The following is a 25,244-nucleotide window of genomic DNA, read 5'->3' as shown; positions in this document are numbered from 1 at the left end:
ATTTGGACCACATGCCTTGACCTTCGCAGTTCTTTCCAGTGGTGATAATTATCAGCACCAAGTATGTTCTCATGGGATTTCTTCAACCAAACGCCCTTGATATCTTATATATCGCAGCAGTAAAAAGAACTGAATAAGTGTTTGGCAAAGAATACATAATATTATGATGCTACTGAGAAGGTTCGTTTCATTTTCTTTACTAATGGCTCTTAAAAACAACTCTTAACACATTGCTTACTGCTTTATCGTTCACCTGAAGCATGCTTCAGAATTCCTCCTGATGGTACAGAGCTGAAGAAGAGGGTGTAAACATTACTCTGATTGTAGAAAACAGCTTATGCCTAAACAAACCATAGCTAGATTCATGAAATCAAAAAGAGACAAATATTGTTTCATCACACAGAACAGCTTGCAGCTTAATTTCCCAATATCTGCTTCCAGGGGCTAGACACTGGCCTGGTTGCAGGGAACAGTAAACCATAGTTAAAAACAAACTATGGTTTATTGTGAATGGGTCCCCATGGTGTTCCACCCATTTGCTATGGAGCGGCAGACAGAATAAGCCAGTCTGGAGGAACACTGCTAATTCACATAAAACAGTTTGTTTTAAGAGATACTATGCCACAAATATCTTACTCTTTACAGGTAAATATTGCTATTTATGTTTCTTAATCTGCAGCCTCCTAAACCTAATTCTCACTGAGGCGTCAATCTGTATCTTATCTGAAACATTGTATGTTTCTCTGTACAAAAAACTATCCACATGTAAAATGGGTACCATATCAGGTAAATGTGATTTCTCGGATGTGCTAGTTTTCTACAGGCTTTTGTTTTTGTACAGAGCAACTTTAAATCATGTGAAACCCATCTTGGGAGTCTGAAGTGGTATGAACCAGGCATAGGTTACCATCTCTGTCAGATTAGGCCTAAAAGGAATACTCTTCTGGGTCCCAGAATATGGGCAGGATGCAGTCAGCTTGCTGAAGCCAAGCAAGTCTGGTTCTGGACAATACCTGAATGGCAGACTGCCTCAGAACCCCATGTACAAGCACCACCTTGATTTCCATCTTGGAAGTAAGGCACAATATAGATGTAATAAATAAAACAGTGCTGGGGAAAACCAGGGTTGTCACCACAGGAAAAATGTAATATAAAAAAAACATAGATATAAATGTCAGTAAGCTTCATCAGAAACATAATACACTCCACATGTGTCATTGTGTTACCAGATGCAACTGAGGCAAAATCACAATTTTCTATGACTGAATTTTTGTAAAAAATAAATCCCAACATTATGAATAGCTAAACACTATATAGTAGCAAACATTAAATCAAAGTGTATGTTGTTGTGGGAGAGGAGGGTCAACAATTAAATTTCAATGGAGTTTGAGTCTAACTATCTGTGCTTGGAATCTGCTAGTGAAATACTAAAATAATTCTAAAGTCAAAGAGACCCTCATTCTGAAGATTCTAAACAACAGCATCTGTATTTTTGGCCTGAGCATATGGAAAGAAACCTGAGCTGAGCTAGTATTTGCAGCTTTGATCTTCACATGTGTAAGCTCAGGAAGACATCAATGGACATTGCTTCCCATTAGATTCTGAAGTTTTACTATTAGGAGGAGACCCTCTGGGAAACTAAATAAACCTGCCGGACCTCGACCTGAGTGTGGATAGTACAGCTGAAATGGGACCTAGCTGTGGGCAGCCTAAGGAAGGTACCATTCACCTTTGGTTGGTCTGCCCATAAAAAGCAAACCTAGAGTGAGAGAATAGGATCCACTGTTTCCAGGATCTCTTCTCATTGTTAGAAGTTTGTGAGTGAGCTGTGTTTCTTTGCAACCTGGGTGAGAACCCAGAGGCTGGGAGGGAAACTGTATCCAAAGGAAAATAAACTGATATTGAGATAAATTAGTAACTATGCATTAATATAATAAATTTTATATGTATGTAACTGTGTATTTTGGTAATATTTTGTTTTAAGTTGTCTGTTGTTGCTTTGGGTTTTTTTGTACTCTGCTTAGAGAATTTTTTAAATAGATTAAGCAATATAGTAATTAAAAAATCAGATCAAAACAAAAAAATACACAAATAATTAAAACACACAATTAATGGCGGAGTTTGGATATGAATTCTGTGAGTTGTTTGTGGCTGCAGCTCATATGCTAGTTGGTAAACTGTGGAAGAAATGGAATGTGAGCTTGTACCATCCAGATAAACACTGCAAAGAACTGAATAATGGAAGACAGTAATGAACTCTCCCAGCACACCAGGTCTGGAACAACAATGTACATGAAGGACTACACCAGTGAAATGGATTACTTAATGAAGGTGCTGTTTGTATGGTGGAAAAATGGCCAGCTGGAAGAATGGTTTAACGGCAGGTGAAGGACGTCGACTGGGCTTTAAAAAAGAAATGATGTGCCTATGCGAGGATGATGATCTTATGTTCAGAACCAGAGCGGGAAACTTTATTTTAAGAAACTGTATTAAATTAATTTGGTTTGATTTGTAATAATTTGGAAAATTAATAAAAAAATAATTGGGGGGGGGGGACTTTCATTTCTGATGAGGCCCCCAAAATAGCTTCTAGAAGTAAAACCCTCTATTTTGAAAACATATTTATTTTTTCAGTTTACATCCCACTCTTTGTTGCAAGACGCAATGGCAGATTGTATTAAACATATGATGTTCAATTATCAGTGAATTTGCACTATATCATTATGACTACTTTACTAAAGAAAACTGAACAAAAAGGCTGTTTTTCAGCTGCTATGAGAAGCTAATCACTGTTGGCATCAGTCTAAGTAACCCACGTATTTATTTTCCATTTGGAACCACCAGAATGGCCTCTCCAGCAGATCATCTTGGGCAGAGGCATTTCCGTACATAAACAAGTCCCAAACTGTTAAGGGCTTTTATAGGTAAAAAATGATACACTTAATCTGACTTGCTGGCAAATAGCCTTGAAATCAAGGCTGCCGATTTGATGCAAGTATAGACCTGCACAGAATCCTGTAGGGGAGAAGGTGGGGTGAATTTTAGATGGAGAGAAAGGGAAACAATGGAATGAAGCAAGTCATTTGAGCACATAATTCCTAAATAACTGTTGCCAATGACTGCTTTGAGCCCTTCTTCTGTCCCCCAAGACTAGGTTAGGGGTGGGGGAGAGAGAAGGATTTGAGTGTTTCTCCTTTCATCCGCCCACCCAACCAATTAGGCTTCCGCGATGCTCACAAACTGGGTCTCTACTCACATATATATAAATGATAGACAAGTAGGTACATACACAACCAGAAATACACCTATTTTAAAATGTTTGTTGCAATACTACAAGTGCCGTTAAATATTGTCAAGTTTTCTCTAGATATGGTATTTAATAAAGAAATTAAATCAACTCTCAGTGCACATAAGCAAATTCGGATATAAAACTTACTACTTCATCTTCAAATCCTCCAGCCAGCACAAGGGAATAAGCTCCATCATTACTCCGTCCATGAATTCCACCAACGTGAGGTCTATGAACACCTGCTTCACTCACCTTGGTGACAAAACAAGTGAAAGTAGTTTGAAACAAGTTCTTACAGTGATGGAACAATGTAGTTTGCATTCACCTTTTTTTCTGAACTGCGGCTTTCCATAACAGATAAACCACTTTTCTAAATAGTTTCAAAATTTGGAAACTGCCTCCAATACAGTGTGAACCACCACTGGCTTATAGCAGACGCTTTAGATAATGGCTGATGGCATCACAAACAGTTTTAAGTATTGAAAATGCAATTGGGATGAAGTTGTATAATTTGCTTACTAGTGCAGATGACACAAGGAAAGAAGAAAGCTTAAGGTTACCAAAGTAAGAGCATGGAACCTACATCAGGAAAAGACAAAAGGTAGACTGAGACTTACTGGTAGGTTTTTGGATGCTTTCTAGAAAGAGTCTTGACTCCCAATTATTTAACAATGGTAATGACAAGTCTTTTCCCACCTCTTACAGTGTTATTCTTAACATCTTTTTTCAGAAGTAGCCTGTTCCATGGCTCCAGTTGGCGGTCCTCAGGTATTTATAAAAAGAACAAAATAGACTGCACAAGCCTGATCTGCCCATCCCTGATTTATTTAATACCTGAACTCTGAACTTCCAGGTTGCTCCAACAGGAACTCCAGGTATGGGTCCATAGTGGTTAGAAGGAACAATAGTGCATTCCTTAGTACGACCAACACAAGCCATACCCTACAAACACAAGAGACAAGAAGGTGATGTATTCCAGACTGTATATGTATTGCAGTTGAAATTGCTTTTACATACAGAACGGTTTTTAAGTGTTTTTTTATATTTTACAGGAAGCAATTTAAAAAATGCAACCAGCCAGCCAACCAACCACCCAAATAAATAAGTAAGTAAGTAAGTAAGTAAATAAATGATTTAAGCAAAGTGATTGTGGAGCTTTCTGATGAGATGCCCATTTTAGCTGTGTTCAACCCTAGCCTATCACTTGAATCAAAAAGGACAATGGTGTGCATACATTATTCTGGTGTGAACAAAACCTACTTCAGTGCATTATCACTATGAAATGGTTGAAGGGGCATATTTGAAAGATCTCATGGTTATGATCTTAAAGAATAGTCAGATTCACAAGGGAATAGACGATCCTTCAGGTATCACATTTCCAAGTCATATAGGGTGATTTATAGATCAACTGAATTATGTCCCAATACAGACTTAAAGAAAGAGGTGGCTTGAAAAACTGACATTTTCTGTTGTTTTCCCTGTTCCGTGGAATGCCTTACACTCTGCCATATGTGAAGCAGCATTCATTGGTTGCTTCAGATGTCTTTTGAAGACTTACATTTTCCCAGAACCATAAGACTGGATCCTGTTTTGCATGTTGAAGTTCTCTGAATTTTTCTTTTATTGGCTTTTATGTGTTTTTATACTACTGATTTCTTGGTTTTAGGTTCTATTGTTGTTGTTTCTTAATGATATACTGCTTTTTAGACTGAATACTGTTTTAGAGATTTCTGAAATATTACGTGATTTATAAATTATTTTAAATAAATAAATGCAATTGTTTCTAAATACGCTTTACCTTGCCCCAATCTCGCTGGCTGTCTGTGTAGGCAGATGGCATCTTTGCCTTCTTTTTACTCTGCTTGAGCTTTTCCCCAGCTTTTACAACTTCATTAGAATCATTTTTACAGGAAGGACAGTACCTAAAAACAATGGAATGGTTTAAAATTAACACCACTGCCTGAAGAATAAACCAAAGGTATTTGTTTTTTGTATTATAACCAGCATATTAAAATGATGAGTGGACTAAAAAAATCCCACATCTTCATCATTGCCCCTTATTTCGTTGCTACTCCTTTGTTCTAATGCTGCTGCCTTTTTGAGTATTTGAAGTATGGATATAGGCTGCAATTATTCAAAAATCAGTACAGAAATAACCACAATTGTATATTCCCCAACATTTTGTCATTCCAAGGCCAAGTCACTCTCACAAGAGGTTCCTGAGCTCACCGCTCTAAAGCACAGCACAAAGTTAGCGACAAACCTACACTCTTATAAAACTGAAATTCTATTCTTCATACAATCCCACATACTGAACATTTAAAAATGAAATAGTGTTGCATTATTTACCAGTCTTCATCTTCTGGTATCTTGCTTAAAGGTGGGTTCAGACAGTATATATGGTAGGCCATATTGCACTCATCACAAAGAAGTTGCATGTGGGCATCCTGTTTCCCTCCACACAAATAACAAGAGCAAAATCGGCATTCTTTATCAGGGTCCGCTCTGCAATGCTTGCATTCTGGACCACTCTTTCCTGCAATGAAAAATGGCATAAAACGAGCTTTCCTTTCAGTGAGGGGCCTTAAAGTATATTCCACAGAAAACTGATTAAAACAACAAGCTATACTTATGATCAAGTGAGTGGCAGTTGGGGACTGAGTTATGAACAAGTTAAACGAGAGCAACACTGCAGGAAGTGTTGAACTACTTATGGTAGATGCATCCTCAGACAGGTAAAAGTAGGGAAGCCATTACCCAAGAAGCCTCTAGGTCTGGACAGATAGGTGGTCAGGTTTGATTGCCCTGCAGAAAACCAATCTGATAAGGGTTTGAGCTCTGCCACAAGACATATAAGCATGATTGTCTACAAAGAGGAGAGTACAGAGGAACTTGAGGCACCACATTAGTAAGAAGTAAGATTTCACCACGTTAACAGTGTCCCAAAGTGTTGTGGAGGCAAAAAATAAATGCAACTTGGGTTGGCCAATTGTGATTGTCTACTCACCATATCCCCCGTATGACACCTATGTACGGGAAGACAGAAATCCTCCACTGACAAAACTGTGTAATAATGACAGCCATACATTCTATGAATTCTCTGGAGACTGTGGCTAACTCAAATGGGGCAACTCTGAAGCAGAATAGGAAATGGTGATGCTTGGGCTTGGTAGGTAGGTGAAAGTAAACTTAAGTTACTCCTATGCATTCATTTCAATGGCTCTGTTCCAAATAGAACCAACAGTGAATGCAAGCCTTGGTCTTTAATTGTTTTAAGGGACTCTAGAATATATATTTGATTACTTTTGCTTTTACTGGGTCATACTATAAATAAAGAACCTTGCACTTAATCAGATGAATCAAAGTTTCAGCTCAAGAACTACTTGCAAAACAGCAATTTTTATTTGCCACTTGTATCCCTTTTAACTATGGATGTAGATTTGGCATAGAGAGGCTCCAGTAAAGGGGAACTGGCTAACAGTTGAGTCGTTAGTAAAGGAAGTTGGCTGATTAGTCAGGGTTGAATTACACTCCTGAACTGAATAAAAGCTATTTCCTCTCAATTTGATTTCAAGGTTAGCTAGGTGTGGGCATTCATCCAATAACTGAGACAGGTGTTTTTGTCTAATAAACAACAACAACGTTAACCACAACATAAATCTACTTCCATGAACTGACACAGTCTGCATATCTACCCACATAACGATTCTGGAAACAGTGTTATTACTTCCACAATTTGAAAAAGCTCTTTGACAACTTTTATAAGTGACAATTTTGAAAATACTGTATAAAGAACAGAAAATTGTATAAATAATAGAATATGCCTACTTTTGAACTCTCCATCTGCAAATGTCAGTGGATACGCTCCTGGCTTTTCAATCTTGTATATTTCCTCTATAAAAAGGAGTTTGCAATCATTTATGACATCTTCTGGACCGCTGAAAATTAAAGCATAAAAGTTTTGAGCCCAGTTTCTCCAATTCCAATTATAGCATTGGCCAATTGAAAACAGATAACTGCTACTTCAAACCACCCATGTCAGTTGAAATTTTATAAATACACACTGAGTTTTTACTATCATTTATCATGACCTTCTATTTAGCACTATTTTCATTTGAATCACCATTTATTAAATGCTATTTATTAGAGCTTTGGTTTTATGGAGACAACACCAGGAAAAAAAGAAAATCTCTCACTGAAGACTGTTGGAAGAACTTGAGAAGACTAAGCACTTCTTTATTATACTGAGGGTTATGTTCCGGGGATAGTGCCGAAAGCTGAAATTGCATGTAGTCAAAACACATTGGGTTCAATGGCAGGTGAAACTGCCAAAGTCTTTTCCCCTGGATGCCCGCCCCCTTTTTTATTTTTAATTGCCAAGCTGAACGCACACAAGTTAAATGTGCCTACGTTGTGGGCTTGTTATGTTCAAAAAGATGCTCAGCTTGTCTATTAATGCACAAATAGAAAGAGAGTGCTTAAAGACTACTGCTTTTCAGTGTCGTCAGTTTTTGTGCTTGTTTTCACTCCTCCTTCTGGTAATAGGGCAGACTCCTTGATTTTCAGTTTACTGGCATTTGTTTAAGTTTCCTCTGCCACCATTGTGAGGATGGAAAATCTGCCAAAATGTTTCATACCACAGGCTTATTGAGCACTGCTGCAATAAGCAGAATGGGAGGGGAAGAAAAACCAAAGAAACGATGATTTGCCTTGGCTCTGGAAACAGTCTTGTTACAGGGGGAAAGAACTGTTCAATCGTCAAGGAGAAAAGGAGGAGGGGCATCTACGCTGGCAGCCATCCACACTGAACAGAACACTGCCGTGTTTCAAAATCCAGCAAATTCTTGTGCGATGGGGCAGTTTCTCTTTCTTGGCTGTAATTTTGTCTTGCTCATTTCAGAAGCCAAGCCTGTTTTACGCTTCGAGAAGGCAGACATACTAAACAAAAAGAAAATGGCTTGCATTTGAGAGGGAAACGGACAAGAGTGAAAAACTCCTTCTGCGCACTTTCTTTGTATCCTTGTAGAGCAAGGCTGGCAATTTGAAAGCGCAACCCAGCAGACATTTTATTTGTGGTTAACTATGCTTGAAGCACAGAAAACAGACTTGAAACCGTCTAATACAACCACCCTTTATTTCTTACATCTTTGTATTTCCTCCTCATTTCATCATTTTTGAAAAAATAAAAATCTGAAATAAACTTTATTCTACACACAGATGTGCTCAAAATTAAACTACCAAATCAAAGACCAGGTGGTAAGTACCATTAAACCTATCAAATAAAGATGACAACAAGTATTCTAAACAGAAGTCAGAAATAATAAAAATACTGAATCTAAGACAGTCAAGAGAATTATGAGTTTTTAATCCTCTGACAGGAGATTCATATTTAGACCAATTCTCACTACAAGAAACTAATTAATTTGGCAGTTGCCATAGTTACTGTGAAAGAGCCTTCTCAAGGTCAGCAAGAAAACATCAGAGGCCAGAAGGTTGAAGATTTAAGGGCAGAAAGTTGAAATACAGGGAATGTAAGATCAGTCCCTCTTGAAAGAATATTTCTGTCAGTATTATGACAGATATGAAATTAATTTCAGTTATATTTGACTTTACAGTAAAAGGAAACACATTGTTAAGTAAAACAGACTATCTTCACACCAAAATTATGTAGGTGGGTGCTGGTATTTGGCAAAATATGATTGAATAATAGGAACAGTCTAACATTCTAGTTATTTTATCCCTATTGTTCCTGATTTTTTTCTTATTTACTAAATATTCATTATCACAGTTCTTTGATTTAACACACAATTAACTAGAAATGGACCAAAAGCACTTAAGTGCTAATTCTAACTTCTGGGGGTACTCAGGCGTACGCAGTACTGGCACCTTTTCTTTCTAGAAAAAAAAGCAGTGGTTAAAAGTGTGACACTTACTGCAACAGCCTCATGGTCAGTACAACACTTTTTTTCTAGAAAAAAAAGCACTTTTCAGAACTAAAGTGTATTCTGTTGAGTTCTCTGAAATTATTTGTTCATTGAGAGGCAGGTTACACAAAGTCCCAACTAACCCATTTTTATACACAGGGTAGAAGATGCAAGCAAGAAGATATACATCAAGCAACATTATTAAGTAAATCTGAAAAAATAAAATGCTGGGACTGGAATGGCACCTTCCAGATCACTTTATTAGAAGTATGTTATTTTGAAATACAGTTATGCAAATATAACTGCAACCTGCAAATAAAATATTGTATTTAATCATAATAATTGCAAGTATGTGCAAATTTTAATTTTCAAAAGATCACTGCTGAAATATGAGAAACATACAAATTTGCAGTATGTCTAAGATGAATCTCCATTATAAAGGTTCCTCGAAGACAAAATTAATCAATAAAATCTTACCCCAGCAAAATTTTGGCATAAACTTCTTTGTTGGTCCTTGAAATCTCTCTCAGAGAGGTTATTTCTGCATCAAACCAGAATCCCCTCTCTTCCGGACTCTCTACATTGTAGTTAACCATCACCAAATCACCCACACATAATTCATTCCACTTCAAAATAGTTCTTGCTCGTGGTCGTAGATTACGGACAGACATTTCTACGATTCCACTCTCTGGATACCTTAAAGAAATAAACAAACCAAAAATTAGGAGAGAAGCAGCCACATCACAGATTAAAGGAAATACACCAGCTACAGTTGAAGTTGGATCTAATTGTGCCATTTCATTTGCTGAAAGGTTTTGGACCCAGCAGATACCTCTGCCAATGGAAGAGGAGGAGAGTCCCACTTCAAGCTTCTATGTCATCTTCAGTACTGTTCTGGAGGTACCCCCAACCCACCAGAGGAAATGGAGGGGTGGGTGCAGGCCTGAAATGGGTCCCAATTTGGCCTACCAGGCATTTACCCCAAACCATACCCATTCACCCCATACCTAACACCTCAGGAGAGGTGTGGATGAAGACATGGCTGCTAATACACAATCAGAAGCCTTCAAGTGCATTCCCAGTTATGCACTGACAAGGCAAGAATGCTCTTGCCACCAATCAGCTGGGACTGGCTGCACTACCAAGGGGACTCCCCTTGGGAAATGCCTTGAGTTGCCTTGGGGAAATCCATGGCCAGCCAACCAACGCAGAAAGCAGAGCTTGAAGTAAGTGTTTATCAGCTGATAGGAACTCACTTCAAGCGCCCTAGAATTGGCTGCACTACTGAATTCCCCAAGGGGAACTCTGAAGCCAGTCAATCCTCGAAGGGACTTGCCAAGAGTCCTGCTTAGCGCTTTGAAGCACTAACAATCAACTGATTGCTGGCACTTTGAAGCACTGTGCAGGGCTCTTTGCAAGCCCAGTACACCGACCATTTCAGGACTTCAAAGCACCCCATTATCTGATGCCATTGTGATGCCCACTTGACAAATGTGGTGTGTGAAAGTTATAGAAGATAAAGATCTGGCCCACCAAGCAGACTCAGTTCCACACCCCTAGTATAAAAGATGTGTCTCCAAAAAAACTACGTATCACATTTCAAGTGGTTAACGTAGAAGTTATTTAAAACGTAAACTAGCCTCATTTCCTTAGTATTGCAGTTAGACCTGAAGACAAGATCCAGCAATCGGAAGTGCAAAATTATATGAGGAGCACCAAGCTCTTATGGCATTTTAAGAAACTGTAGCAGTAGTAATGTAAGACCAAAAGGCAGGATCAAACCCAAAAAATCACCTTCACCCACCAGCCCAGCAGTGAGATTCAGCAAGGGCTTCTTGCAAAGCCTTAGTGGGGGGAGGGGAGACCTCACCCCTTACTCTCACTTGAGGGGAAGCCCCTGCAAAGCCTCACCACTCCTATCCTACTGCGGGGGTGGCAGTGTATTTTGCCTCAGGCGCCAAAACATCTTGGGCTGCCCCACGACACTGGCAATGCAGTTCACCATAAAAATCAAACGTAAAATAGAAAGAAAAAAAAGAGTTCATTAGTTCTGCAAAGAAGAATTTCACTTTTTCCTGTTCTACTAGCATGGTGAAAAGTATGAAACACATCGCTTACACAGTCATATCTTAAAAGTACAATAAGCCCGCAACTTACGTGCATTTAACTTATGCACATTCATCTTTATGCGCCTGGCCAAAAAATAATAAAATAATTAAAAGGGGGCATAATTTATTTATTTTTTTGGGGGGGGGAGAGACATGCAATCCCACCTGCCACTGAACCCAATGCGTTTCAACATGATTTTGGCTTTAGGCGTGATCCCAAGTATGTAACTCTCCATGCTGCAGATTTACTATACAAATTATTATTTGTAAAGAATCCACAAAAATGCTTGTTTTAAAAACTCAAACAAGTGCTACACAGTTGATCAGCATCTACAGCCACACAATAAATGAAACTAATTTACAGAGGGGGGAAATTGTGTAAACTTGGTTTAGCATATACCACAAATTTCAGGGTGGGGTAGTGGGAGGATGGTACAAATGTAAACATTTTCAATAGTCTGAAGCCTTATTTGAAGTTAAAGAACAAGCAATATGTTTGTGTGCACCTTCCTAACCACTCCACCTCCACAAACTTAGGTGAATGAGTAATAGCTTGGGTTTTGGTAAACCATTATTTTTGCCATTATAGTCAATTCCACAAACTATGTTTGAACCATAGAATCATGAAATTGTAGAGTTGGAAGTAACCCCAAGGATCATCGAGTCCAAACGCCTGCAATACATGAATCATTTGTCCCTCCAAACCAGGACTGGAAAACAAACATCAAAACACAAGTCTGTGATCTTGTCTTGTAGGGCACACACAAACCATTGTTTTTGGTATGCCTGTAACATACCCAAGCCAGGAATTTATTCATGAAGCCAAAAGTGCAAGGAAAAGGAGCACACAAGCACAGAACTCGTTTTCAATCCATGGTTTGAAGAATGAAAAAAGGTACATTTTAACCAAGCCAGTAAGTTATGAAACTTCCAGGAATTGAGACTGTAGTAATTGGAGAGAATAGTATATTCATTGGAGTCTTCAGTATGAGAAATGAAGATTCAAAAATGGGAAAGCTTGAGTGATTGTACTATAGAAGACATGGCTGGTGTGAGAGCTAGGGATTCATGAGGGTGTGTACTAGGGCACAAGTAGCTAGGATTTGTTGGCACTAGAGTTGATGAGTGTGGTATGAAGTTGGAAGGTTAATAAAAGCTGGGTGAAAGATGTGATGGCTGGTATATATGAGAACTGAAGTGATCTGAAGAGGAAAGGACCACCAGGGAGAGAGGCAAGAGTAGGAACCAGTTATCAGGTCTGTGAAGTGCCACCACTACTGTTTTTATGCCTGTTTTGTAGACATGATCCTCTTGCTTTACTTTAACAGAGGACACCTGACCATGAGAGTGAATCTAAGCTTTCTCTGACCATCAAACACTGATTTGTGAGCAAGGCTACAAATCAGAAGGCAGACTTGTGGTGCAACCATTCTGCTTGTCTACTCAGCAGTAAGCCCTATTATTAGCAATGAGTCTTACTCTCAAGTATGGCTTAGGCTGAAATCCTATACATACCCCAATTCCATTGAACTCAACAGGGCATACTATTGAGCAGACATGCATATGACTGGGCTGCAAAATTCTTGTGGTGGTTTAAAAAAGGCAGCTTATAATGGAGGAGTTGTCATTCTATGTTTAAAGTGTATTATTATTAAAAGAAATTATGCAAGAGGGGATACATTTACCATTCAACCTAATTCAAGAACAAATATGGGGTTTTGTACAATTTGAAAATTTTAGTCAGGGGAAAGAGATACACAGAGATTTGCACAGCAAAAGACATAAGAGAGCTAAGAAAACAGTGACTGTGGCCAGGAGCAAAAAAAATGGTGCCCCCCAGATGTTGTTGGACTCCCAGCCCCACTCAGCTGCAGTCTGCATGGCCAATGGTCAGGGACAACAGAAGCTGTGGTCCAGTAACATCTGGCAGCGGTCACATTTGTGACCCCTCCTTATAGCTATGGGGAAGGACATGGAGTTCTGCAGATTACAGACCTCTAGACACCCTAGCTTCAGCCATATTCTCTCTGGTTTCTAAGAAGAATAATCTACTATATCACTCCTCTATTGTTCCAATTCTCTACAGCTCTGAAGATAGGAAATTCGCTTCTTTGTCTGTTAGGAAGAGATTCAGAAAATAAAAAGCCACCTGCACACCTTCAATGCAAACAGTATTACACATTCAGTTTCAAATATTTCCAGAACATCTGCCTATAAACAATGGGTGATATCCAACTAAGTCACCCTCAGAGTGGACCCACTGAAGTCAAATCCCTTTATTTCAATAGGTTTACTAATTCACCACTAAATGGAGCATTTTAACTATAGCAGAGCAGTGCAGCATTCACAGCTATATGATTTAAACTGTAGCAGTATAATACAGCATTGCAGTACACGAAATAGAGCAAAATCAGACAAAGAAACAAAAGGAGATTCTCATTTCATTTTCACCAAAGATGAAGCAATTTTGTTAAAAACAGAGAGCCAAAAATGAAGCAAGCCCATTATTTTCTAATCAGTATATTGCCCTTATATAATTTAATCGTTACAATCTTAGCATAATCTTAAACTAACAATGCGCTTTTCAGTTACATATATATTGTAGACCTATACATATACCAGCTTTGCAATGTTAACTTAAGTAATAGCTGCAATTCACATTCTATGGAAAACAATAGGGTCTTTCTCATTTATTTTGATAGACTGTGAGTGCATCTGATGCATTTGAAATAATAGCTCGTGTCTTTAATAACTTTAGTTTCTACAAGAATCAAGATTTTACTATAAAAGTATCTCTAATAAAATATTAATATTGGGGGGGGGGGAATCCAGCAAGTCTTTAAAAAATAAAATGCTCAATAGATGATTGACTCTGTGAAAGCTTAACCCTACCAAACCTGCTTCTAATTTTAAATATTAATGCTAGCATAGCAGAACTCTCACGTGATCTTCCATCTCTATGGAAACCTTTCTTAGCAATTGGTTGCCCATGAAGAAAGACTCCCAGTTTTCCTTGACCACAGGCTGTATTTATACATTACTAGAATGTGGCTCAGATAAAAGTATTAACCCTATGTGAACATACAACAAATCTATCCTAAATTTAAGGTCTATTATAAAATCATTTAATCCTTTCCTTACCCCCCTTCTAATTTACACCTAAAACAAGTCCATTTAATTGATTCATGGAATCCACAGCTGACTCATATCTGTTCACAGTTCACTTTATTTCCCTTCCCTCAAGCTAGACTGATCATTTTGGACCAAAATATTAAACAAGGACAGTCTTATCAAGCAAGCACAATCTGACAAGAGAAGTTTGTGCTTTGAAACAGGCTTGCATGCTCAAGCTTCCCATCTGGAAGTGCTCATACATAGGCAATAGTGTTATTCAAAAGGGGAGGGGGGGAGAAATACCACATCTAACACACAGGTTGTTGTAAGTCCCATTGAAAAGATGGTGGGTGTTGTCAGTTTTAACAATGAAGCTCATGTGTCAGAGAAGGGGAAGTCCTAATTCACAGCACACACAAATACGGTTGATTAGCAATGTCAAAGCTGAAAGTGCAAACCATCTGCCTTGTGCACCATTTCATTCAGGAAGCCCACTGCTGTGCATGAGGATCTTTCCCCAGATGGCAATGCCTCCAAATGCAAACTCTTACCAAAACACAGCCATTTAAAGATGAATTATATTTCTGCATATCTTAAAATTTGAACAACATCTAACAGATAATAAAACTTTATATCTCTATTCACACACACACAATATACCGTAGGTTACTATCACAACCACTGCTTCTTAAAAGCAAATAACTAGAAAAAAAACCATTCCATGAAAGAAAATATGGCCTACCATATATATACTGCCTGAACCCACATTTACGCAAGATACCAGAAGAAGCTCCTTTGATTTCTCTTACCACCTGACCTTCTATATCTTTCAAGCAGGTATAGTGGCTGAAGGAAGTGTGTGTTGTGTTGTATGCCCTGAGCTATGTGCTATAAGAAAGGCAGAAGGACAGAGCTAGCAGAACATCACTGGCAGAGCAAGCCTTCCCCACCACCACCACCACAATGACTCATTTCTGAGGGTGAGAGGGCTATAGCTCCCTTTGGGATGACATTGCTTGCAGGAAGGCACAAGGACACCTCCTTAACATCTGCTGAACAGGAGGCTGCTGGGTTTGCTTCATACGGGCTAGTGACTTAATGGGGATTGGCTGGGTTTCTGTTTTGTCTATGCCTATAAGAATGCTGTATCACATTCCTGGGAAGAGAAAGAGGTCGTTAGGGAGAGTAGGGAGGACTTCAAGAATGCAGAATGTGACAGCTAGACTACTTACTAAGGACTTAATGCCCTAAATCAGGTACCCCCAACCTGTGGCCCTCCAGATGTTTTGGCCTACAACTCCCATGATTCCTAGCTAACAGGACCAGTGGTCAGGGATGATGGGAATCGTAGTCCAACAAAACATCTGGAGGGCCAAAGGTTGGGGGTTCCTGGTCTAAACAGCAAACTTCAGCTCCAGCCCACTTGCATAGACTGCCAGTCCCACTCCCCAGCAGAATTCTAAGTGTTGGTTTTGATCCATAAACCACTGCATGGTTTAAGATTCTGAAACCTTATGGACTACCTTCCTTCATGTGAACCTACCCAGATGAACAACATACAAGGCCCTTCTGTGTCCCCTCCAGATGTTGAAAGGGGAGAACCTGCCTTTACTGTGGTAGCCCTGACTGTGAAAAGCCTCACTGATACTTACTTTGTCATCTTTCTAACATTAGGAAAATACAGTTTTATTCTCTTGGGCACTGAATGATCGGGCCTTTGGTGGCTGTAGATGTTCATCGTGTGTTCAGGGAGTGAGTGTTTTCTGTGGTTTCAGTGATTTTTAAATTTTTCTTTCAGATGAACACTTTTCGCATTGTTTTATTGACTTTATTTTGAATATTATATTATCATTATTTAAAGTCACATAAGTTATTTATGATATCTGCCTTACACCACTGAATCTGAAATTTCACTGTAAATTCTTTGAGTAATCACCACGTATATTTACAGAAATGCCTCTAAGTAAAACGGCAGCCTTCATGAATGTAAAAAAAGTGATTTGATATGAATGATACCTTTCCCCCTATGTTAACAAAGTGACTATGGAATGTAGTTCCTCATTGTTGCACAATTTCCTACTGGAAACCAGTTGCTCACAGAAATCAAGACCATAATCCACCCACACTCACAGTAAGCTACAATGAGGGTGATAAATTAGGATATACCCTTGATTTGGTGGGAAAGCTGAAATCTAAAACTCAGTATTGAAAAGGAGCCGGTCTGTTTGCAAACTGGAGCTGTGTTGCCGTTCAACAGAAATACAGAAATTTAGATCTATACACGAAATCCAAACTATCTGTGAGGAAGGGAAGAATATATGCAAAGATGGATCATCTGGAATTTCCTGGGACTTTCTTATAAGGAAGTTGACACCACAAAATTCAAGGTTCTGTCGAAGTCTTCTGTTCTTCTCTGGCATGTTAAAGTATAGAAAAGTAGAGCTTAGATGACTCTGAGATACTTGAACCTCAATTGCTCCACTTTCCTCTGTATCAACTTCTTCCTAAAGAGGGAGGATACGGGGAGAGTACAGACAATCTCTGTTGGGGGTTTACTGAAGGCTGAACAAGATGGTGAGGTGAAGAGAAACAGCAGCCAAAGGGTTTGTTTATATAGTCATCCAGTTGTCCTTGTACTAGCTGAAAACTCTGGTTGAGAGCACCAATAATTCTGAAGCAGTGCATCAGTGCAGAATTTCCTGGATGCATATTCTTCAGTAGAAGATAGAGAAGACAATAGTTTCCAGAGAGCAATGCCATGAATGGTATTAGATGAATAGGTAGACTGGGGTGAGATTTCAAGAAACCAAGCTGTAATTTTGCCCCCCTTGAGTCCTTCTAAGCTGCCATCCTTCTAGATACTAAAACAAACTTCACTAAGGGACAGGTGCTCTGTGCTGGTCATACTCTATGGAAGCAGTGAAGTAGAGTAAGACTTGGCTTACTGGCAAACAGCAATAGTACTCACCACATCCTTTGAATCCCAATCATCATTGTAACATGTAGTGTTTGTTCCTTAGTAAAGTGAAGTACATCAGCCTGAAACACATGAGCCAGATTTTGCTTGTCATCTGGAGTGTGATCAAGATAAAGTATGGGGTTGTCCCATTGAAAGCATTGGTACCTAGCCTTCACAAAGATAAGAAAATTGTAAACTATAATTTTCTATCCAGAAAACCTAGCTTCCCTCCATGTTCGTATGCCTTAGCAAGTAAGTCAATAGCCAAGTGGTTAAAACAAAAGAAGCAGCCCCTTCAATAAAACTGCTTTCCAAGTACTATGAAATGAGCAAGAGCTTGTTTCAGGAATTTTAGCTATTAAAAGTATAGCTAGTAACATTCACCTGAGGAAGTGCGTATTTCAATCCCATATATTGGGCCATTCTCTGCACTTATTTCATATGAAAGTGATCTTCATACAAAGAGGTAGGATTGGGATCCCTTACAACATGCTCCACTGAGGGCTCCAAGGTTCAGTCTGACAATGCTGAGTATGAGCTATCAAGATGCTAGTATGACCAAGAGTTGTGGCTCATGAAAGTGAGCATGTCTGTGCCCAGAAAGATCATGGAAATATGGCCAAAAAGAGATTGCCAAGGATCCTTCAACAGAGATAAGGATAGCTGTAGCTATCAGCATTGCATCACAGGAACCAAAACAGCTTCTTAGTCCAGTCTCTCTATCATTCTTATGAGAAATATGGCTCTGCTTAGCAATTACAGTGGCTGCTGAAGAAATACAACCTGTGCCGTTAATTATGATTGTCCAAGCCGTATAGCACATAGGCGACAATTATTCACACAACTAATATTCTTGTCCAAAAACAATTTTTCACCATTTATTGGATTTGTGAGAATAAGACAACTACTTACAAAGTGCCATGAAAACTTAGAAGCTATCTAAAATAAAGTGAACTTCCAATGTCAGATTTTACTAAGTTCTTACAACTTCTTGAATCAATTTTTGTTTTTCCTTGTTTTTTAGGTAAGTTCAAGAAGATGATAGGTAAGCAATTACAGCTGAGCTGTGTTTATTCTGGCTTTTGACACTGCTAATGGAAAGCTGCGTATTGTCCAACCCAATCCACCCTGTCTAATAGATTCTGCTAGTAACAGCACACATGCAATCACATACAAAACTTAAACCAACACTGAAGCCAGTTAAGAAGCACTTAGCACAGGAATGCTAGAAACCAAGGCTCGATCCCTAATCGTTAGGTGAAGACAATGAATCAGCATGGTGCTACTTCCTTTCCTTAGAGGCACGTGGGATCAGAGGCTGGCAAACCTAAGAGTGTTTTCAGAACCTGTTTCCGAACAACTTGGAAGCCACTTATGAGGAACACTTCAAAACTGAACACTTCAAAACAGTGCAAAATACAGTGCAATGGAGGAGTCTGATCTGTGTCCACGGTTCCTAGCATGGAAATAGGGACCAATCTTGGTCCACAGATCCATAGGGTTATCAGCAAAAGTAGGTGCCAGCAATACCCCCCATACCCAAAGCCCTAATGAAGTACAAGCAAGACAAGCATTCCCTCAGTGCTCCTCAAAGAGGCAAATCAAGCAATATGCCAAACCAGTACAAGGACTTTCACTCTACAAGTGTGGCATTTTAAATAAGACATATGTTATGTTATGTTATGTTATGTTATGTTATGTTATGTTATGTTATGGGCTCAGTGAAAACTGAAGCAAAAGAGCCCCAAGCAACAAAAATAAGATACTCACCTACACTATGCTTGCATCTGCACATCAAGCCAAATCACAGTTTACGGCACTATGCATGAGCAGGAATGAGCTGCAGTCTGAGATTGATTAGCTCCCCTCTTTCCACACAGCCAGGATTGCACTTCTACTTTTGATTAAGAACAACTTATTACATCATCCAGATGCATAACCAAAATTAATCTTAACAATGATGGGTTAAAACAAGCCATCAGGGAGACAGGAACTTGTTCCTACATGAGCAGATCTTACTAAACTAAGGTTTGACATGATGTGCAAAAGCAGCCCATTCAGTCTATGCAAAATGTACCATCTGAAGATGAACTTCACGGGCAAGACCTGAAAAAATAGTTTCTTAACCAGCTTAAGAAAGTGGCACCTGAATAGACCCTTTGTCCACACAAAGGGTTTATTCCGATGCTACTTCCTTAATCGATTAAGAAATATGAATTAGACTCAAGTTACACACATGCATTTTGACCTACTCCCTTACAAAACTGAAAGTACTGTACTAAAGCCAATGTTCATTATCAAATGAAAAGCCCACTATTTCATTTTCAATTATGAACGTACAAATAGCTGATATTGTTAGGTACCCTATAACATCTGTATTAGGTTAACTGCAGAAAGATAACACTGGCCATATAAGATTAAAAACAACAAAATTGAGATCTCAACACAGGCAGGAGGTCCCCTACCTACTGCTAATACTAGAATACAGTGATACCTCAGGTTAAGTACTTAATTCGTTCTGGAGGTCCGTACTTAACCTGAAACTGTTCTTAACCTGAAGCACCACTTTAGCTAATGGGGCCTCCTGCTGCCGCCGCGCCCAATTTCTGTTCTTATCCTGAAGCAAAGTTCTTAACCTGAAGCACTATTTCTTGGTTAGCGGAGTGTGTAACCTGAAGCGTATGTAACCAGAGGTACCACTGTGTTACTATATGCTTGTATTTTTACAATACTAGCAACCGTAACACATTGTAATTTTATGTTGTGAACCACCCTGAGATCTATGGATAAAGGGCAGTATACAAACTTTAATAATAACAACAACAATAATAATATAATAAATATTTCTTTCTCCCTCTTGACAACACAAAACATGCCTTCAAGCAAAATATGTAAAAGAAACAAATTAATCATCTCACAACAATATCCTTTTATCTACAGGAGTCAGATCCTGCTCAGGCTGAAGATGTGCATTGGATTTTGACAGAAACATGACCAAGGCCACACAGTTACTGAGTCATTTTGAATCAGGATAACCAGGGATCAAGGAGTGGAAGCAAAATTTCCCCACCCCTCGCTCCCTTTCACTTTCTCTCTCTCTCTCTCTCTCTCTCTCTCTCTCTCTCTCTCACACACACACACACACACACACACACACACAGACACACACACACAGAGTATCCATTAAAACACATACTTCCAGTTGGCCAAAGGTTTCTGTGTGTATATTTAGTGACAGTTATGGCTAAGGGATTTGGTGTTTGTCCTACTCTGGAAGATGGGTTGAGACCCCATTACTATGCTCTTCACATCAATAAGCAGTTAACAGTGAGCTCATCTGTCTCTCCAAAATACTTCCTACAGGAAAAGCTAACAGGGTTTAAGTAAATAATGTACTGACAAAACTGTATTCCTATATATTTCTTCACTTATTAATAGTAAACCCATTCAGTTCTGTTTAGTAATTCCAGATAATTTTTTAAGAGTTATGCTCTGATTGTATATACAAAGTACTATAAAACACTGTTGCAAGGCTAATTTATGGATTCACATCCTGCGAAAGTCTGGGTTTCTCAAAGGAACTACAGCTAGTATTTCAGCCAAGCTCCCAAAATAAATCATGCTGCTCCCAGGAAATGCATTATATCAAACAGAAATGTTTTATGGTTTGTAAAATCCTGTTTCTTTTGAACTTGGAATGTGAACTTGTTTTCTTAAGTATTTCAATTTCTTGTGAAAATTCTTAGCTTATACCAACCATATAAAAGCACATGGTGTCCTCATAATAATATCAGCAGCACTTACTCATCATACTTGATATGATAAACAGTATCTTCATCAGTGTCCATATAATCTGAGTAAGATGTAGAAGGTGCATTGTCCAAATTATTTGCATTTTCTCTAGAGTGATCTTGGTTTAAGTTTCCATTAGTCCTTTTGTAATTACTGCCACTCTTTCCTTGTGCTTTTCCATTTTTATGTCCTTTTGTTGCTTGAGTTACGTTTTGTATATGAGCTTCAAACCAGGATCCAATAGTAACATCCCGGGCATCCACAAGTTCATTTATCTAAAAATAAATTTGACATTTAGTGAATATTATGCCGAAAAAGTACAGAATTAATAATGCTGTGGATCCCCAACTACAATGCAACTGCATTAGTTAAATTCACTCTACCTTCACATTCTTAAAACTAAACAGAATATTCTACATTTTGTCAGAATATCATTTCAACACAAATAAACTACAGATGTGAACAGAGCAGCTCTTGTTTTAAATTACTATTCTCTCCATCACATAACTATTCACAATCACTAAGGTTACAGAAGCTTTCTAACCTTTGGTTATTCCTGCTTTTTGCCTGCTTTTCCTGTATTTTACTGCTTTCTTCATTTTTTCTAGACATTTCGTTCTCCACAATAATAATGAAATCCTTTAACTCTGAAAACTGTTCTTTGCTCATCCATTTACAAACCATCCTCCAATGAAATAATTCAGCTTTGCCAATGAAAAGGTGTTTTTGTGCTTATTATTTTTGCATATACTATCTCTAACATTTCCAAATTATCTCATATGACACAATAAATGCAGTTACTCATTTGTTGTGCAGAATTCAAATGTATTGTTCCTAGGAAGCACTTCTGAGGAGGGAAAATCACATCACAGAACTCAATGTGTTGGCTCTTGGAAATGTGTTTTTTCTCCAAACCAGCAATTTTACTACAACACTTTGGGCATTGGGTTAGCAATGGTTGCAAGAAAAAGGCCACAGAAATTATCAACCAGTAACTCTGTGGTCACTGCTGATGCATAAAACAACTCCCTCCATGCCTATGCTATTTTGTGATTTATTTGTTTTTTAAGTGCTTAATGTAATGCACCTACAATTCTTTAGGGCTGCGTTTCCCACTAACATGCTTTTTAAAGCTACCACCATCCCTCCTGCCCTTAACAACAAAACCCAGCACTTTATGGACTATTTCACTTATTCCTTTTTTCACTAAAAACAAAAGCCCGACATACTTTCCTTGATGGCCAAGAACTTCTCCTCTCTCCAATGAAAAACACGTCACCTACCTTCTTTAAGATACATTTGATTTCATCTGCTAAAACACCTATACTTTTCCTAATGATGTCAATGCTCACAACCCACTGCACATTTGCATGTATTTATATCCAGCTGCTTATTTACATATTTATATCCAATTATATTTATATAAAATTCAGCAAATAGAACTGAATATAGAATAGTGCCCAGCGTCACCTTAGTGCAACCAATAGGAAGTCAAAAAGCACTCTCCCAGTGCTACTCTCTGGACTTTGTCCCGTAGGTAGAGCTTTAACCGCTGTAGAACTGTAAGCACAGGAATACAGTGCCCCCAATTCCCAATTGGTTCAGGAGGACACCATGGAGGAGTGCAGATGGCGGCTTGCCTCTGCCTTGCATAAGGGAACCTGCCAAAATCAGGAGTAGCCAACACGGCTTCCTTTCAGATGTTTTGGAATACAACTACCTAGCCAGTATGCTCAATGGTCAGGGATAATGGGAGCTCAAGCAGTGCTTACCCCTTGACTAAAGTATATTTAGCTTTGGCAAATAAAATCTGCTGCAACTACAGACTGGCCAATTACAATACACCTTGTAGCACACAGTAGCATTAATTTTTTCATATTAACTGGAATGTTACATTTAGCTATGCACATCAAACAGACTATAACTACAGTTTAAACGGCCAACCCATATCTATTTATATGATCCTTCACTACACTGAAAGCCACCAACTCTGATGACAGTTTTGCTTCACTATTCTAAAGAGGGAAATAGGAAACAGTCATTTTGAAAATTGAGTAAACCTTGAGTTCCCATCTTGATGCTCACAGGTACCATGGCACCTTCAGACAACCATCTTGGTGCCCAGCAAAACTCCCTTCTTTTGGAAGCGAGGGACAACAGCAACACTTTTTATTGTTTGGTTGGGGCATACCTGCTTTTCCGGGGCAGAGGGTTGCTTGATTGCTTTTTTGTCTGATTTGTTTTGGGTGTCTGCACATCACTAGTTTTTCTTCTGTGAAATGGGTTCTTTTGGTGCCCACAAAGCTTTATTAGTTTTCCAAATGAGCCTATGGGCCCATAAAGTACCCATGATTTAAGCTTAGTCTCACTTCAACAAAAGCCCTACAGAGGAACAAAGTTGATGAAAGGAGAGGACTGGAGGAAAACTTGAGAAAGGCAGTACTGATAGAAAGGAGGAAGCTGACAGACAGACTGAACTATTGATCCAAGAAGACAGAGAAGGCATCAAGACCATGAAAGGTCTTAATGACTCGAACCCAGCAGAATAATACTTAACTACACATAGCTAAACTATGTTTTCATTAGCAGTATTGTGGCTTCGTGTTAAAGCCACACTACCACCAAGAACAGAATCTCCATGTCTGTATGCTCCTGTACCATGTTCCTTCTGAGTATGGTTACAGCTGTGCCAGTGTCCAGTTTCCTTAACCCCACTGCGGCAGGGACAGAAAAACAGGTAGGTGAGTGAGTTGGAATCTTAAGGAGTGGATCTAGCCCACAAGCCAGAAACTAGATCACGGAACCTCAAATTAAAGGAGAAAATAGGGCAATTTTGGCATAGCTCTTGGTATATTTATGGCCTTAGGTGAGCCATTACATTCAACGTGTGAGCCCTGGTAAGAGGCGCCCAGGAACTGAACGATTAACAAAGCCTGAATTCCAGCTGCAGCAGTATGTAGTTCAGTATCAGCAAATTTCTATGGTAACTGAATATTAAATGAGGCATGTGAAAAGGCTTGTACATTTTCAGCCCAATCAAACCAGTACATAGGCTCACTTGCAGTACAGTCTGTAAAATTGTGTAAGAAAACTCAATTTGCATGCTTCTGAAACAGAAGAGAAATGATATAACATTATCAAAAATAAGGTGCAGTCATAATATAAAAAGAATGTTGCACTATAAAGCACCTTTGTTGTGTTCCACATTGCTTCCAGGAGAAACAAGAAAACAAAATAAATGCTAAATATGCTAATCCCAGGTCTTTTGGACACTTAAAAACATGTAATGTATACAACTAATGCTGTTCAGCATTAAAAAAGAAAAAGAAAAATATTTAAAATGGACAGAACCTGAACCCAGACCAGGTACATAGTCACAAATGACTGGCAAAGCTTTTCACCCAAAAATAAGACTCTATAATTCTGTCAGTAAAGTTCACTAAATTATCACAAAAAAATCAATCAAAAATGTTAAAGAGGGGTATTAGCCTGTCAGAATAACACAGATGTCCATGATATATATGAAGAAACAGAAACTGATATTGGTAACTCAGAAAATAAGACTGATTAAATTTCATGCAGTATTCATTGAGTCTTGGTTTACTCACCCCTTTTCCACAGCTTGCTTATGAAAATACCATATTTTTTTCGTCTATAATATGCCCCCATGTATTTGGGGGGACTCAGATTTAAGAAAATCCCCCTAATTTTTGACATTATTTTTTAGGAAAAAACCATAATCTTATATATGGAAAAATACAGTAAGTGCTTTATATCTACTAGACACTTTGGGAGCACTTAAGGAGACATAGGGTACCATTCAAGAGTCATCCTGCACAGAGTAGCCCCACTGATATTAATACATATGAATAACTTAGATTCATTAATGTCAATGAGTCTGCCCTGAGTGCTGAACACAACTCAGGATAATTTTCAGAATACACAGTAATTTTCTTACTATAATGTTGGTGGTTTCTCCTGTTTTTATTGTTCTCTGCCTGCTCCTCATATACTGGAAAAATGAAAGAGATGCTAAATTCCTTACAGTTCCGTAGCTT

At 38.6% G+C, this 25,244-nt stretch overlaps 1 protein-coding gene across 2 annotated transcripts in view; it reads right to left on the bottom strand.

The window, feature by feature from the left end:
* Positions 1 to 25,244, bottom strand: part of UHRF2 (ubiquitin like with PHD and ring finger domains 2) — a 47,621-nt gene that overhangs the window by 12,213 nt on the left and 10,164 nt on the right. Inside the window, exons 3-10 of one of the 2 annotated variants that reach the window (XM_081894008.1) lie at positions 25,145 to 25,198; positions 21,199 to 21,461; positions 9,691 to 9,909; positions 7,118 to 7,227; positions 5,639 to 5,825; positions 5,088 to 5,211; positions 4,124 to 4,231; positions 3,437 to 3,541 (exon numbers count right to left, since the gene is read on the bottom strand). In XM_081894008.1, the coding sequence (XP_081750134.1) occupies positions 3,437 to 3,541; positions 4,124 to 4,231; positions 5,088 to 5,211; positions 5,639 to 5,825; positions 7,118 to 7,227; positions 9,691 to 9,909; positions 21,199 to 21,461; positions 25,145 to 25,198 (1,170 nt within the window). The remainder of the gene's footprint in view (positions 1 to 3,436; positions 3,542 to 4,123; positions 4,232 to 5,087; positions 5,212 to 5,638; positions 5,826 to 7,117; positions 7,228 to 9,690; positions 9,910 to 21,198; positions 21,462 to 25,144; positions 25,199 to 25,244) is intronic. The other variant, XM_081894009.1, reaches the window with a different exon arrangement.

This window comes from Podarcis melisellensis (assembly GCF_964234715.1).
Source record: "Podarcis melisellensis genome assembly, chromosome: 17".
In the NCBI taxonomy this organism is placed as follows: Eukaryota; Metazoa; Chordata; class Lepidosauria; order Squamata; family Lacertidae; genus Podarcis; species Podarcis melisellensis.
This window is presented reverse-complemented; position numbering and strand designations above follow the sequence as displayed.